At 42.7% G+C, this 14,734-nt stretch overlaps 2 protein-coding genes across 2 annotated transcripts; one reads left to right on the top strand and one right to left on the bottom strand.

Moving 5' to 3' along the window:
* The first annotated feature begins 5,934 nt into the window (after positions 1-5,934).
* On the top strand, positions 5,935-8,352 carry LOC147490675 (general transcription and DNA repair factor IIH subunit TFB1-1-like). Its single transcript, XM_086565363.1, has 2 exons — positions 5,935-7,633; positions 7,911-8,352. Exons 1-2 carry the CDS (start codon positions 6,047-6,049, stop codon positions 7,920-7,922), a joined length of 1,599 nt encoding a protein of 532 aa, XP_086421489.1. The 5' UTR covers positions 5,935-6,046; the 3' UTR covers positions 7,923-8,352.
* Positions 8,353-8,711: 359 nt separating this feature from the next.
* LOC147490674 (cysteine-rich receptor-like protein kinase 10) lies at positions 8,712-12,568 on the bottom strand. The gene is made up of 8 exons (XM_086565452.1): positions 11,620-12,568; positions 11,209-11,306; positions 10,869-11,001; positions 10,542-10,663; positions 10,225-10,435; positions 9,733-9,970; positions 9,438-9,588; positions 8,712-9,249 (listed from the first exon to the last, which is right to left on the bottom strand). The coding sequence occupies exons 1-8, from the start codon at positions 12,491-12,493 to the stop codon at positions 8,881-8,883; spliced, it is 2,196 nt and encodes a 731-aa protein (XP_086421578.1). The 5' UTR covers positions 12,494-12,568; the 3' UTR covers positions 8,712-8,880.
* Between the last annotated feature and the right edge of the window lie 2,166 nt (positions 12,569-14,734).

Below are 14,734 nucleotides of genomic sequence, written 5' to 3'. Positions count from 1 at the left end.
CTACGTCCACCGATCTGCTGGGATTACCCAGGAAATCCAGATCGATGATCATTACAAAAATTCAACAAGTCTTGAACTGCCACTTTCGTGGAAACCAGTTCGCCGAATGAAAATGTCGAACTGCTCAGGCAAGCCTGAAAACACAGCTCTATTGTTTGCTCTCGTATAAGAGAGAGAAATGTAAACTACAATCACAACTTCAAATTTTAACAGAGTCACGCGGGGCGATCACCTTATCAATTCTCGTAATGACGTGCTTTGTCTTCGGGGCTGCTTAGTCGAAGCGGTATGCCGAGCCGACCTCAAAGATCATCACGATCTCGGGCTTTTCTTCCTCGCTGCTTTTCGTTCTCCTCGGTAGCGTCATACTTTTTCGTCCAGGCGGCATAGGCGTCTGAGGCTTCGATATCGCCTTCTTCGCTTTTTACCACCTTCCGACATTTCTTCGCGATAGCGATCCGGCCGTCAATTCCTTTTCCAAAATCACAAATCCGTCACCCGATCAAATACCTCGTGATTCGTTAACGGTACTTGGTGGACATCACTTCCGGTTTCTTCTTGTCCACCCCCACGCAGCTTCGCATCAACCCGACTCCGCGTCGCGGGTTATCACCCGATCTCGAGCGCGGTACCGCGACCTCTTTCGACTTATCATACCCTCGCAAGAAACCGCATGATGAACATCATTAGAACACCGGCCTCCCCCGGAGGTCGGTTTTAACGATTTTAAGCTCTCGTGAACTCACCAAACAAGCGGCCATATCCATCGTCCCCGGTGAGTGTCCCCATGTCCTCGTCCTCAACTTCGCTTTATCTCCATCTAGCACAATCCCTTCGAACGCTTAGTCGCTATGGGGCCGAGTGGAAGCTACAACCGGCGTTTCACCATCCGCTTCTTCCCGTCTTTCCCTGTAGTAGAATTCGCTCCCCCACATCCTTACATGGCGGGGCGAACTCTCACATGGCTGAATCGGGCGACCTTTGCCCCACTTCGTTAGCTTTCGATCGGCGACCGGTCGGTTTCGCCACTTCGGCTGGCGGCGACTGAAGACAATTCGCCAGGCCAGGCGACTATCTCTCCTTGCTCGCTTTATGACCGCCGTTTCTCCATCGAAACCTTCCTCTTCCCTCGATCGCCATGAACATGAGGCTCAAACTCCATTTCCTCCATTGATAGGGGGACGTTTCTCTCACAAACGCATCGACATCTAGCCATCTTACCCTAGCGACAAAGTTGCAAATGAAAAAGTTAATACTTACTCTAGGTATTTCTCAAACCTGAATAACACGCGATAGAAGAAGAAGCCACATACGATGAACAAGTGGCGTGCGTAAAAGCACGCGAAGAGAGCAGAGCAGAACGATGAGGAAGGAAAGCTTAGGCGAAAACAATGACGAACCTCTTGATGATATATGTGCGGCGGTTTATATTCCTTAGGAAACGTCTTTTCCTAAGTGCCTCATTATCACCTTGAGGCGCCAAACGCCATCCGCCCGCCATCATTATGTCCCATGAACCGCTTCGTCTCCCTACACGTGTCACGCACGACGAATCGGAACACCGCAGTTGGCGGATCAATCCAGAGCAATTCGACGCATCTCGAGCGGACTCCGGCGATCGATGCTCACGCGTTAGCGGCGTCGCGACTTCGAATCTCAAGCACTCCAACAACGGGGCGCTCCCCATTTTACCAATCATAAGTAAGGAGGTCGTCACCACAATGGGCCTACCACGTTCCATTCTAAGCCGTGTCATCCTACATCACTATGAGTGGGCAGACGACTCAGACATACACACAACACAACTATTTACCATCGCATATAAACAAGGGTAAATCTGGTTTAATAGCTTTATCATATATTTCGGTGTTGAGCCGAAGTTCTTTGAGATTACTCAGGAAATCCAACCCGGCCCCACACGAGTTCGTCACATTCGGCTACCCCGAATCAGCAAGAAACACCTACTTGTTCAGGATTACAGTACACAAACATAAGAAAGGCGAATCGCCTGTTACCCTGTGAAACCCGGTTCTATTGTATCCACAAAGATATAAGGCGATAAAAAGGACAAAGAACAAATTTTACAACTTCGTCATCTCCGCCACATTAACTACTCCTCCCACGCTCAAACGCTTCATCGACCTCGGCCTCTCTCCGTCCCACAATGATCGCTATGCCATCCAACTCTAAGCTCATCATCATCGGGTCGCGCGGCTTCATTTCGAAAGCAACCCGAACCGGCATGCCTCCGCGAAGAGGCAATCGCCCCCGCGGCATCCCACGAACCTCCTCCACCGAGGGGGCCGGACGCCAAATGGGCGTGTTCCTCCTTCAAGGCATTGTAGTCGGGCCTCCGGTTCAACGGTCTGCGTCCGGCGTGTCATAGGCGATTAAGCGTCCCCGAAAGCAACCTTCTTGCAAATTGTAAGGCGTGCTTCGTTCAACCTTCCATTTCCCACGGCCGCTCGCACATTATCTTCAAATCCTCCTAGCTTTTGCCTCGGCTCTTCCGGCCTCAGATCTTTCAACAAATTGGCGAGTCAACGCTTCATGGGCTCTCTTCAAGTCTTCCGGTTCCTCGGCCCATCCGCGGCGTCCCGACATTTTTCAGCTCCTCACCCAATTTCAAACCATTTCCCTATCGATTACTCATGAAGGGGCGATCTCTTTCAACTTCGAAATCCGGCTCACCAACCGACGAACATACACATGGTTAGCACAACAACAGAATTTGCATAAGCAAGCAAGTACCTCGGATGAAGTTATAGACATACCACGTTTGCGCATTTCCATTCGTCTCAAGTTGTCGGCTAACCCTTCTCATCTAGCTCTCTGCGGTTGCCATCGAGCTATTTGTTCTAGCAAACAACCCGCTATCTTCTTTGGATCGGATCCGATTAAAAGCCGCCGTTTTTCGCGGTCTTGGCCATGCGCCCATTCTCGCCGGATAGACAAAATGTCCTTCCAGATCGTCCAAGACGCCACCGCTTTTCGATTAAGCCTTCACGTGGAGCCTTGGCCTTCTTCACGGGATCGATCGGCGTCCGAGGCGCGACGGACCCCCATTCCAAAGTGGCCAAGTCCATGACTCTTTCCGGTCGGGCCCCACTACGGCGAGATACCGTGGCCCCAGCCGCTCCACCATCAGATCCGCCCCCCGTGCTAGCACCATCTCCACGAGCATGTCGAGCTACTTTCGCAGCTCGTCCAGCGTCCTGCTCAGAGACGTCGCGGGGCCTCCTCTCCGACCTGCCCCTAGCACGAGCAGTCAAAACCACTGGCTCCAACTCTACAGGAGCCTCGATCGAACCCCATTCAGGCCGATTGCCCGATCCTCCAGCTCCTCAGGATTCCCCCCTCACAGGCCGCCTTTGCGCCCCCCACCTCTCTCCTCTCGTGTTATCAGATCACTTGTACGCTTCTCCATCACCCTTCGCGTCGTTCGACTTAGAGCCCGCTCCTTTTGCACCTTCCTCTTCTCCCGGATCGCAGCCCCTCCCTTTTCCTCAAAGAAATGAGCGACCTCGGGCAACCGGCTTGTTTTTCAAAGACGAGTCGGCCGAAGCGAATCTTTCTATCTCCCCACGATCGGTTCGCGCTTCACGTAAAACTCTGCAGCCAAAGCAAAACAAAGACACATTAGAGCGGCTATCAAACGCGTTAGAAAAATAACAACGAAAAGTATTCCTACCCACCGGATATGTTACAAAATCCTAGTTCGCGGTATACACCCGCTCACCACGAATTGCCAACTAGCAACAACGGTCTCTTTAGTCCAGCCCTCATTGCTTACTCCATCGATCAACTGCGAAGCGCGTCGTCATGGTTTGCAAGCTAAAGTTCATGTTCCCGATCGACGTATCACATAGTGCTCCACTATATCGGATACACCTATGTCATATTCCCACTCGCGTTGGCAGGTCGAACACCTTAAATAATCGCCAGGTGTTACCCACGAACTGACAGGGCGACTTCCAACAAAGCGCCAAGAAGTCGCATACCAGTTTCGAGAACGGTATGTGCATCTGCGCTCTCAGCTGGCCCTCACAGATTATAACTCCACCGTTCGGCGGGTTATACTCCTCACTACGAACATTTTCACTCAGTCGTGGCTCGTATATCTCCAGGTCAGGGACATTAATCCCATACGCTGCCCTCAGCTCGGGGAAAGAGTTAGCAGCACGACGGTTCACTCTTCTAGGGGGCACATCGCTTGATGCCGACCTCTCCCCTCGACCTGACGTACTAGCCACGTCATCTCCTGACCGAGATCGGGCGTTACCCCCGCCCATCCTATCTTCTTCTTCTAACTCAACCCCCACGCCGACACTTACTGATTCTTCATCCTCGTACTCTCCACAACTCAAAGATATCTCTCGGACCTCCTCCGACCGAGTGTCATCAGAATCAGACATTATAACAACCCTTTTCTATCAAAGATTCAGTTCTAAACCCTATAGCCTTACAATAACCTACTTACTTAAAATAACGAGGCGGACGAGAGAGGAAAGCAAATGGAAATGGGAAAGAAAACAATGACAGAGCACTCCACTGAAAACCCTAGTCAAGTTTTTGGGAAGAAGAAAACACGGCAACTTTTTCGTATTCCAAATCTGATTTTGTATAAACCGCCCGCTCGGTTACCAAGGAGTAATCATTACATCCCACGCTTATAGCCCGCACGTGTTCCAAGGCATCATCCCTTTCAAAGCATTCCAGATAACGCGTTGACACGTTTTCGCTTCAATCAAGCTACGATTACGCCGCGTGCACGTAAGATACAACTACCTTTTTCCCGCCACTTCACCAGGCCACAATATTCAAAAGTGGCGCTCTACCAGTCGGTTCATCCACTACTGTTCGCTCACGCTCCACCACGCCCGTCCGACTCTTTCTCTCGAAAGCGTTTTCCACTTACACCAACGCCTCTCGAGGGGGTCGTGGGGAGCGATATCCTCATAGGGCATCGCGCTTTCAGCGTGGGAGCATAAAGCGAACCAAGATATCGACCTCCAAGACGGACGAGAAACAAATTTCTAGCGGGCACTCATAGATTAATCCAAGGCGACCTCCAAGACCGACCTGCGAGTAGCTCGAGTAGGTGGTGTGAAACGAACATCTCGGTCTAACACTTCATCGGATATAGAACGCTTCGGATAGAAACACATCCCACTTTGGGGTAATGATTGCCAATATCTTAGTGGTAATCTCAACACCGGAAATAGGGACTACCGCATCTACCCCCAATCATAACAGATCCAACCTAACACTCATCCGCGATCTCCACCCTACATTTGTACAAAAGAATACACGCGTGTCGGGAAGGATCTCCTCTCTCAAAACTCTATAAATACCACCTCCACCGGAACTACGTCGGACGATTCTTCTCTCCCCCGAAAAAGGAAAAACGAGAAGATAATCGTGGGCGGCGCTTCACAAATGACCTCGGTCACATCAAAAATCCTAACCCTTCCCGTTCATCCTAGTAGTAATTAGGAGAAAACCAAAACGCTCCTTTACAATGCCTCATCTTCTTCCAATGAAAAATTCGGACCCCTCCTTCCAACATTAATTGATCGTGAAGCTTCCATTAATGGCGTAGTGGTGGTGAACGGAGTGCTTGTAAAGCAAGTGGTGAAGGCTGGTTTTTGCGAGGCTGAAATATATCCGTTGGGGTTTTGCAAAACCAAAAAAATGAACTGGTGGAAGTGAAGGGCAGTCACGTTTTCTGATCACGTGCGAATGGAATTGGGTTTCAGCTCCTCTAAAATCGCGATAGAAATAGAGAGAGGTATCAGGATTATAAATTTGGGGGCCCATTTAGGGGCTGCGTTGGAGACTAGTTTTTTAGTTAGTCCTTAAAATTTAAAGATCCAGGCCCCATTGGTGATGCCCTAAGTTTAACTTGGAAACAGAAATTGCTTCGGATTTGGTAATTGGTAAAAGGCTATAAATAGGGACGGAAGGTAAAGTACGTTTATATTCCAAAAGCTTGTTCTTACTTGCTCCTTGTCGATCCAAACCTAGAAAGAACCTAGAAAGAAATATGGCAACTAGGCAGGTTGTTGTGCGGTGTAATTATAAGACCACGGTAAAGGATCCTGGCGTGAAGGGCGTGCTGATAATGATGGAAGACAGAATAATCTTTACACCTAATGATCCTACTTCTGTGAAGCTTACTATTGGGTTAGAATCAGTCCAAAAGCAACTATTTAACAGGAAGGGGAACCACAAAGAAGCTCTTCTAAATCTTATACTAGATACTGCTATCAATGGGGGACGTTGCATTTTTGAGTTTGAAAATTTCTCTGAGCGCGATGTTTGCTGTGAATTTATCAGCAAGTTCCTTACTAATAAACTTCAATCTAAGAAATCATGTCGGAAGGATCCCAAACCAATTTCTGAGATATTTTCTGATGAACAACTTAGTACTGCTGAGATGGATTTTCGTATGAAGCTGCTTGAAGAGAATAATGAGTTGCAGAAATTACACAAGCAATTTGTGCTCAGTGGTGTGTTGTCAGAATCTGAATTTTGGGTAACAAGAAAGGAGTTGCTTTCTACTGAAGCCAGCAAGGCTCTGAAACAACGAGTAGGGTTTAAAAGTGCTATGATTACAGATATCAATCCAGTGCTAGATGGGAGGAGCAACAAAGTCACTTTTAACTTGACACCGGAGATCATTGATCAGATATTTGCTGAAAAACCAGCCGTTCACAAGGCATATCTGAAATTTGTCCCTTACAAGTTCTCAGAAGTTGAGTTTTGGAGAAAATATTGTCGAGCAAAGTATCTGTACAGGGAAAGCAATGTTGCTGCTGTTGTGGCTGCAGCTGATGATGATGAGGTGATTGCTTCTTTTTTTAAGGGTGATGAAACGTTAGCCAATGATTCTCGGCGGAAGCTCAGGCGAGTTGATCCAACCTTAGACATGGAAGCTGATCAAGGCGATGATTACATGCATCATGATGAAAGTAAAGGAGCTATTGGCTTAGAGTGTGATGAGTACAATCTCTCACATAATCTTAACCGGCATGCAGCAGTTGTTCTTCAAGGAAGAGCCGAACATGTTGCATTAGGAAACACTTGGACCGTAGCAGCAGAAGCACTTTCTAGGTCCAAACAGGCTGGGTTGGATGAGAGTGCAACTCAAGCAGCAAGGATGGAAATGGTCTACCGGATGGTTGCAATTGAAGATCTGCAGGATCCTCATCATAAGCTTCCATTTGCACCTCTTTCTATTAAGGATCCTCGACAATATTATGATTCTCAGCATGCTAACGCTGTTAGAAATGTGGGAGATGCAGAATTCAGCACAAAACCAATCAGTCACGACTTGAACACTCAGCATACTTGCGGTTCTTTGAAAAATCTTATTTTAGATATGAGAGAAAATGGGTTTAGTGATCCCGTTGTTATGCCTGATGTTGCTCTTAAGGTTCTAAAAGACTTGACTCAACATCACTCAAGTACCAAGTATCACATTATTGGCAAGAGCCCTCAGGAAAATGTCCTTGACCGACTACCAGAGGAAAATAAAAAGGAAGTCCTGCATCACTCGGCATCTACGCAAGAATTACTGAAGCACTTCTGGTCATCCTATCCAATTACAACAAGTTACCACTACACTAAGGTAAGCAGATTAATTGACGCAATGTCGGAGATATATCTTAAGCTACAGGGGATAAAGGAATCTGTACAGTCAGATTTCCGGCATCAAATCTCTCAACTTGTTCAACCTATGCTTCACGCTCTAGATACTGCATTTGGACATTATGATACACACACCCAGAACAGAGGTCTGGAAAGACCCAATAAATATGCTTAGCGACTGCTGCGGCCAGCTGCCTATATGATTTTGGATAACACCTACTTTTTTTTTAAGTGCTGAATGTTGGTTGCTGGTTCAGGTTGCTGATTGAAGGTGTTTCGTTAAATTGCCTAAATGTGTGCTGTACAGCGGGGAAAAACCCAATGGATATGCTTAGCGACCGTAGCCAGCTGCCTATAATTCTGCCATTCTGGACAACACCTACTTTTCGGGTCTAGATTCAGTAAAGCAAAGCATAACGTAGTGAATGTTGACTGCTAGACATGCTGTTTTGGTTGCTGATCGATGGTGTTGGGTTAAATGGTTAAACTGTGTGCTGAATGGTTGTATGGGGTATAATTACTTACATCATACCAGCGCGTACTAATCAAGTGCTCAGATCACTCAACTGAAATCTCATGATTCACGAACTACATGTTAGTACGACAGTACCAGGTCGTCCCATACAGTTGAATTTAGATTACTAATGTAAGTAAGACCTAGAAGTATTTAAAATAGAGTAATGCTAATTGTTAAAACCATGCTTCGATCTTGTCCTACATTGCATACTATACGGACGGACGCTTTATGTTTCTAAGGTTAGAAGACCTTAAATCCTTAATGGCCGGAAGAGGAAAATTTTGGGATTTAAAAAGTAGTAATTGTGCTGAATATAAGGTGTGCAATATGATATTTCGCTTCTCTTAGTTGTTAATGTGGCCACATGTAAAAGAATTCTCCACCTAATTGGGATAACTTGGTTAGTTGTTAATGGGGAACTCCAAGGGGGCGATTTTATTCTTTAGGGGTAATTGAGTCCTTTTGATATATACAACTGCAAATATTGGCAATATTTTTGATATTTTTGATATTTTAGAATATATTGCGATATTTAGGAATATTTTGTTTAGATAACAATTTTATTTAATATTTACCATTATATTTCAAATAAATATAAATGATATATCTTGATATATCAATAAATATTTACAATATCCACTATATTTGACCTTAACAAATAGGCAACATATTCTAATTCATAGGACGTACTCTTCATCCATGCTGGAGTACTAACGAGGGTATAACTCACTAATCGATGCTTCATTAATGGACTCAGGTATGGAACTACTAATAGATCGGTCTGGCAGAATTGGTTGGCTTGCATTAGTTGTGTTTGTTCCATGCTCCTCTGTTGGCCAGCCAAGTTCCTTTCCCCTACTACTTGTAAAAAAGGCAGGTGCAGTAGGTAATGGAAGGGTGACTGAGTAGCTGTTTAGCATTAGGACAACCGATGCCATTGTAGGTCTGCGCACTACATCTTCTTGAACACATAACAAGCCAATGTGTATGCATCGCATTACTTCACTTCTTGAATAGCATTCTTGCAGTGTCGGTTCTATTAACCCCAAAGGAGTCCCTTCCTCCCACTGTCTCCATGCCTGCAGCAAATCAACATAGGGTTTTTTCAGTAGAAGTAAAGAATTGCTTTATCTTGGACTGTTCAAAAATGTATTTAAGTTTCGTATTCTTAACTATATTTGTTCTTCTTAGAGGGAGGACGTACTGGAGCTTATAAAGATGTAAGAACAATGGATAAATAACATCCGTGGACGGTAGACATACTCACATAGCATAAAAGGTCTTCGGCGCGTTCTGGATCATAGAAAGAATTGTTCTTCTGCCCACTCATAATCTCCAAAACCAAGACACCAAAACTGAAGACATCTGATTTCACTGAGAATTGTCCATGCATTGCATACTCCGGAGCCATATACCCACTACATCAACAATTAGTTATCTTTTAGATGGGAACCAAGAATGCATCCTATTTTAGAGCAGTCAATCGAAGGTGTACTGTAATTCTGATTTCCAAATGTAATATGCCTCTACAAATAAAATATCAATGTGGTTCATATACTTACTATGTTCCAACAATTCTACTTGTATTGCCTTGAGTCTGGTCCACCACAAAAAGCCTGGCCATGCCAAAATCAGAAATTTTTGGATTCATTTGGGCATCTAACAAAATATTGCTAGCTTTCAGATCTCGATGAATAATTCTGTCACGGGAATCCTCATGAAGATATAGAAGGCCTCGAGCAATCCCTCCAATGATTTTATAGCGTCTTTCCCAATCCAAATATGAGCGCTTGATCGGATCTACAAGTGAAGATACAAATTATATAGCAAATAACTTTGAAACTTGCTCTTGCATCCCATGATACTACAAGGAATAGTCACATAATAAACATTTGTTTATACATATATATATTCGATTTTTTATTTGTCTTATTCCAAAATTAATGAATGTTCTTGGTTAATCCATGGTAATGAAAAGGTGTGGATGCTTGTGTATGTGTGCATATGCACATGTAAAAGAGACCAAAAGTAGCTAGAGAGATATTGAAGCAAACCAAATAGAAACTGATCGAGGCTTGCATTTGGTACAAATTCGTAGATGAGTAGCTTTTCATCCCCTTCCAAGCAGAAACCAAAAAGCCTTACAAGATTCCGGTGTTGAAGTTTGGCTAGTAACAGAACCTCATTCTTAAATTCTTCTATTCCTTGACCTGAGTTTCTAGATAACCTCTTTACAGCTATGTCCTTCCCATCGGAAAGCTGACCCTGTCGATAGAGGGGATGGGGTGGGTCGGGGGGTAAATTAAATAGTTTGGCATACATTTAAACAGTCCTGTTAAGTTGATTCTTGAGTATGGAAATATTGTATAACCTTGTAAACAAGACCAAAGCCACCTTCCCCAAGCTTATTAGAATCACAGAAGTCCTCTGTGGCAACTCTTACTGTATCAAAGTTGAATTGCAGGGATTCAACACTACTTATCTCATCCACATCTGCCAAAGTAAACATCAATAACAATCATAATCAAAATAATATATCGTACATCTCTTCATCTTATAATTCGAGAAAAAGACACTTCAATGAGGAAACAAAGATAAACATATAAATAAAGAAAGTAATCCTGCTGACGAAGTTTCTTGATCAATGATTTCTCCATAAAACTAATTGAGATAAAAGAAGAATCAAATCTATACTTACTCTTGACTGTATCGATTCCCTTCTTTTTGCAAAACAAAAGCAAATGGTGATCATGGATAGAAGCAGCAGTACCACCACAATTACTGTAGGAACTACTATAATGACGATTTTTTCGATGATTTCTTCCTCTGTCCTGGAAAAGATAAAACAGATAGGTTGATGAACACATACAAAATTAGGCGTCAACTGTACAAAAAGATTCTTCTAGTTGCCTGATCATATTTTATATACTATACTTGCATATCCCAGTTCCGTTATGCGTTTTCTTCTAATCAAATTATTTACTGGACTAACAGAACGCCTACACAACTTGGTAAGACATAGCATTTTACTAACTCACAAACTCAAGTGCAGTTCTCTTTACATACACAAAGCAGGACACTGCACCTATTGGTAAAACTACTCTAAACTTTTCAGTACAGATAAGATAAACATCAACTTCAACCAGAAGGAATTAGACTTTAGATCAAAGAGCAAATGTGTTTCTCTTATCTTACATATATAGAGTGCACTCCGTAAACAACTTTGTTTGCTTTTTGGTGACAAGTGCAACAACTTAAGCATCATGAGTGATCACTTCACATGATAAGCAAGTTTATCCGTAAGACTGAGCAATCCATTCGCTATGACTAAATGATAAATCTTCTATCAAACATTGTATCAATAAAGCTAGCTGCATTGCATGAAAATCAAGTGACCAAATTAAATTCCGTTGCATGAAAATTCGCTTAATTTAAGTTTGATCGCTTACCGTTGGTTGTATTCGTGTTTGGAGTGGAAGGAGGAGGAGGAGCTGGAGGTAAAGCAGGAATGATCGCTTCCGGTCCAAAGAAGTTGTAAATCTCGAACCTTACGATACAACTTGGTTTCAAAATTCGTCCACCTTCTCTCTGATTACAACATGATGAAAGCTGAGAAATAGATCTATTTAGACATCTACCACAACCAGTCCTACTTATATCTTGAGTGCACTGGGCAAGTCCAAATATATTATTAGAGCTTGTGAAATAATTTTCACCAACTGCAAACAAACTGGATGAATTAGAAACAGCTCGTGCCACTATGCCTTCCATCAACTCGTTTAGTCTCGGAGTGAACTGACTCGTGTCGCTAATATTTCTTGTATTAATCAAAGAAACAGTCGGATCAAGCTGCACAGTAGATATAACAGGCTTGTCTGAGTAGTGCAACAAACACTCTTCGTAAAAAAGAACTGATTCTTTCTTGAACGGGCACCGAATTGTGACCTCTTCAGTTGCAGTTTTCGCACACTTCTTGCAGTCTTCAGAGGTATAATCACCTCTGCATTGGAAAAGCCCATAAACTCCATCTGAATTACTTCTCACGGTGTTGTTAAAATATTTTGTATTATTTGTAAGAGTGCTATTATTGGATATGGATGAAAGTAGGATGCTGAGATCTGCTTGAAATGTGCTGTTTGTTGTGTAATTTCCTCCTAAACAGAACGTAAAAACATAGGTTTGGGCAGTGCTTAGATTGAAGTGTAGTACCAGTGTAGAAGAAAAGGCAAAGAATAACAAACCAAAGAGACCCATTGAGATTTCTGGTTTGCAGAGGTGGTCAAGTGATAATGGTTTGTTGGGGGCTATAGATATAACTTGCATGAGCTATATCATTATGTGGATGGTTAGGAAGAAAAGTCACAAACAACATTTCTTCTGATGATGGTGATACTTCTCTAGATGGTGATACTTCTGTAAGGCTGAGTCCAATGGTACATCACTCTCTCTCTCCGTTCCACCAAAAAAAGTGTTTCGAGAATCGGGAGTCAATTTTGGCGTACAATGGTTCGGACCATTCTACGCCACTTCGATCGGGTGCGGAATTAAAATAAAAATAAAAATGCATTCCACGCCACTCCAAGTGGCGCCGTTTGGAATTTTACAAACCACGCCATTTCAAATGGCGCGCTATGAAATTGAAAAATATATTCCACGCCACTTCAAATTATAACGTTTGGGTTTTTACAAACCACACCACTTCAACTCGCGTGGAATGCACTCTCTATTTCTCAATATTATTCTCTCTATATATAATATTATGGAGATAAGAGGCAAAAACCACTGCCACTCCCTCCACTTTTAATGGAATGGAGAGCCATTGTACCCAACCTTAATGAAATAGTGGCAGATAATTGTTTCTTCTAATCAATTTAATCATTATGGGGAGTCCGGGTCTAGAAAGACTTAGTGAAATAGGGATAATATAATAGATATAACTTGCATTAGCCATTGTGTGGTGTGGATGGTTAGGAAGAAAAGTCACAACAAAGTCAAGACCTTTAAATTTCTGATGATGGCGATACTTCTCTTGGTACTGCTGGTAGAGTCAAGAAAGACTTTGTGACGTAGGGACCGGAGTAAAGACCATTATTTGTTTTGAACATAATAACATCACGTGGTGGAATTCATGTACGCCTATGTTTACTAGTCTGGTCATTCTGGTGCAAGGCCCAAAATATCGATATCGGTTAATATATCGGTATACTCAAAAACCGATATATATTAGATATATCGGATATATCCGTTTTTTTTGTGACCAGTCCAAACTATCTAAAATATCAAAAATATCAGATATATCAGTAGACATAATAGCAACATTTATTTATCAAGAAAACCATAAAAAAATATTGACAAATAATTAACCACAATGTCATAATCTAATGTACTCAAAGTCTCAAATTACAAAATAAGATAAATAAGTTACATCAAGTCATTAATACATAAACGAGTGACGTGGCTGGTCAACTTCCATACCCGATTCTTGAATCCTAACTGCTTCACAATACCCTACCCAAGTGTATACAGAGTTATACCCACCATCGAGAAATTGTCAAACATGTCACTCATATTTTTGTGTTGGAAATTCTAAACATGATTCCAATTCGAAGAGTGTTGGTGTAACTATACATTGGGCGCAATGCAACAAATTCAGACACAATTCCAACAGATTCATAACTTGGATAGAGTTGTCCATATATTGGTTCAGGTTGTGGTGCGCCATAAGGTTGTTGATAAACCCCCATCCAATATCCATATGAGGAACCATTTGACGCACTACTCGCAGGGTGATTGATCATGCCACCAGAAAAATCGTTATCTCTTGATTGGTTGTATCCCCAACTACTACTATATACACTCTCATTGTCATGGTGGGTGTGTCGAAACTCATACTTTCATTCTTGAAAATTAGAATAAACTGAATTAATATCAACATCATTTCGTATAATGTGTCCCCGTTGTTTTCTTTGACCAACACTTCCACGCCCTGGCTCATACATTCTTTGGGAATTGTCATTAAGAACTCCTCTACCACTTTATTTACATTGTGCACATATATATCGGATATCTCACCGATATATATCGGATATTTCGGAAAATTTAATATTAAAAATTGATCAAAAAGTCAACTGATATATATCGATTATATATAAAATATCGATTATATCGGCGATATAAAGTTTCATATCAAAAATTCTGATATATATTCCGATATATATAGGGAAAAAAGGGTTCAATATTCGGTGGATATATATCGGAAATATCGATATCGGTGTACTAATTTACCACGATATATCGGATATATCGGCGATATTTTGGGCTTTGGTTGCAACCGATAGTTTGTTTGTTACTCAATTTTTGAGGATTGGTGTTGCTCAATTTAAGTGAAATTGATAGTTTGTTTGTTCTGTCTCGGACTCAAAATTTTTTGCAACACCAACACAAACAAACAAACTGAATTTTTTGCAAACAAACAAACTTCTTTGTCATGAGGTCCAAACAATCCAGCCATGTCGCCCAAGAGAGTCCCCAAACGATCTTTCCATGTTGTCATGGAGACTGCCC

Source organism: Coptis chinensis, chromosome 6, assembly GCF_015680905.1.
Source record: "Coptis chinensis isolate HL-2020 chromosome 6, ASM1568090v1, whole genome shotgun sequence".
Taxonomy (NCBI): Eukaryota; Viridiplantae; Streptophyta; class Magnoliopsida; order Ranunculales; family Ranunculaceae; genus Coptis; species Coptis chinensis.
This window is presented reverse-complemented; position numbering and strand designations above follow the sequence as displayed.

Coding starts and splice junctions, on each gene's coding strand:
- LOC147490675 (XM_086565363.1), top strand. CDS start 6,047: ATGGCAACTAGGCAGGTTGTTGTGCGGTGTAATTATAAGACCACGGTA.
- LOC147490674 (XM_086565452.1), bottom strand. CDS start 12,493: ATGCAAGTTATATCTATAGCCCCCAACAAACCATTATCACTTGACCAC. Junction 9,971..10,224: donor CCTCGATCAGTTTCTATTTG/GTTTGCTTCAAT, acceptor CTTCACTTGTAG/ATCCGATCAAGCGCTCATAT. Junction 9,589..9,732: donor AGTAGAATTGTTGGAACATA/GTAAGTATATGA, acceptor TTGTTGATGTAG/TGGGTATATGGCTCCGGAGT.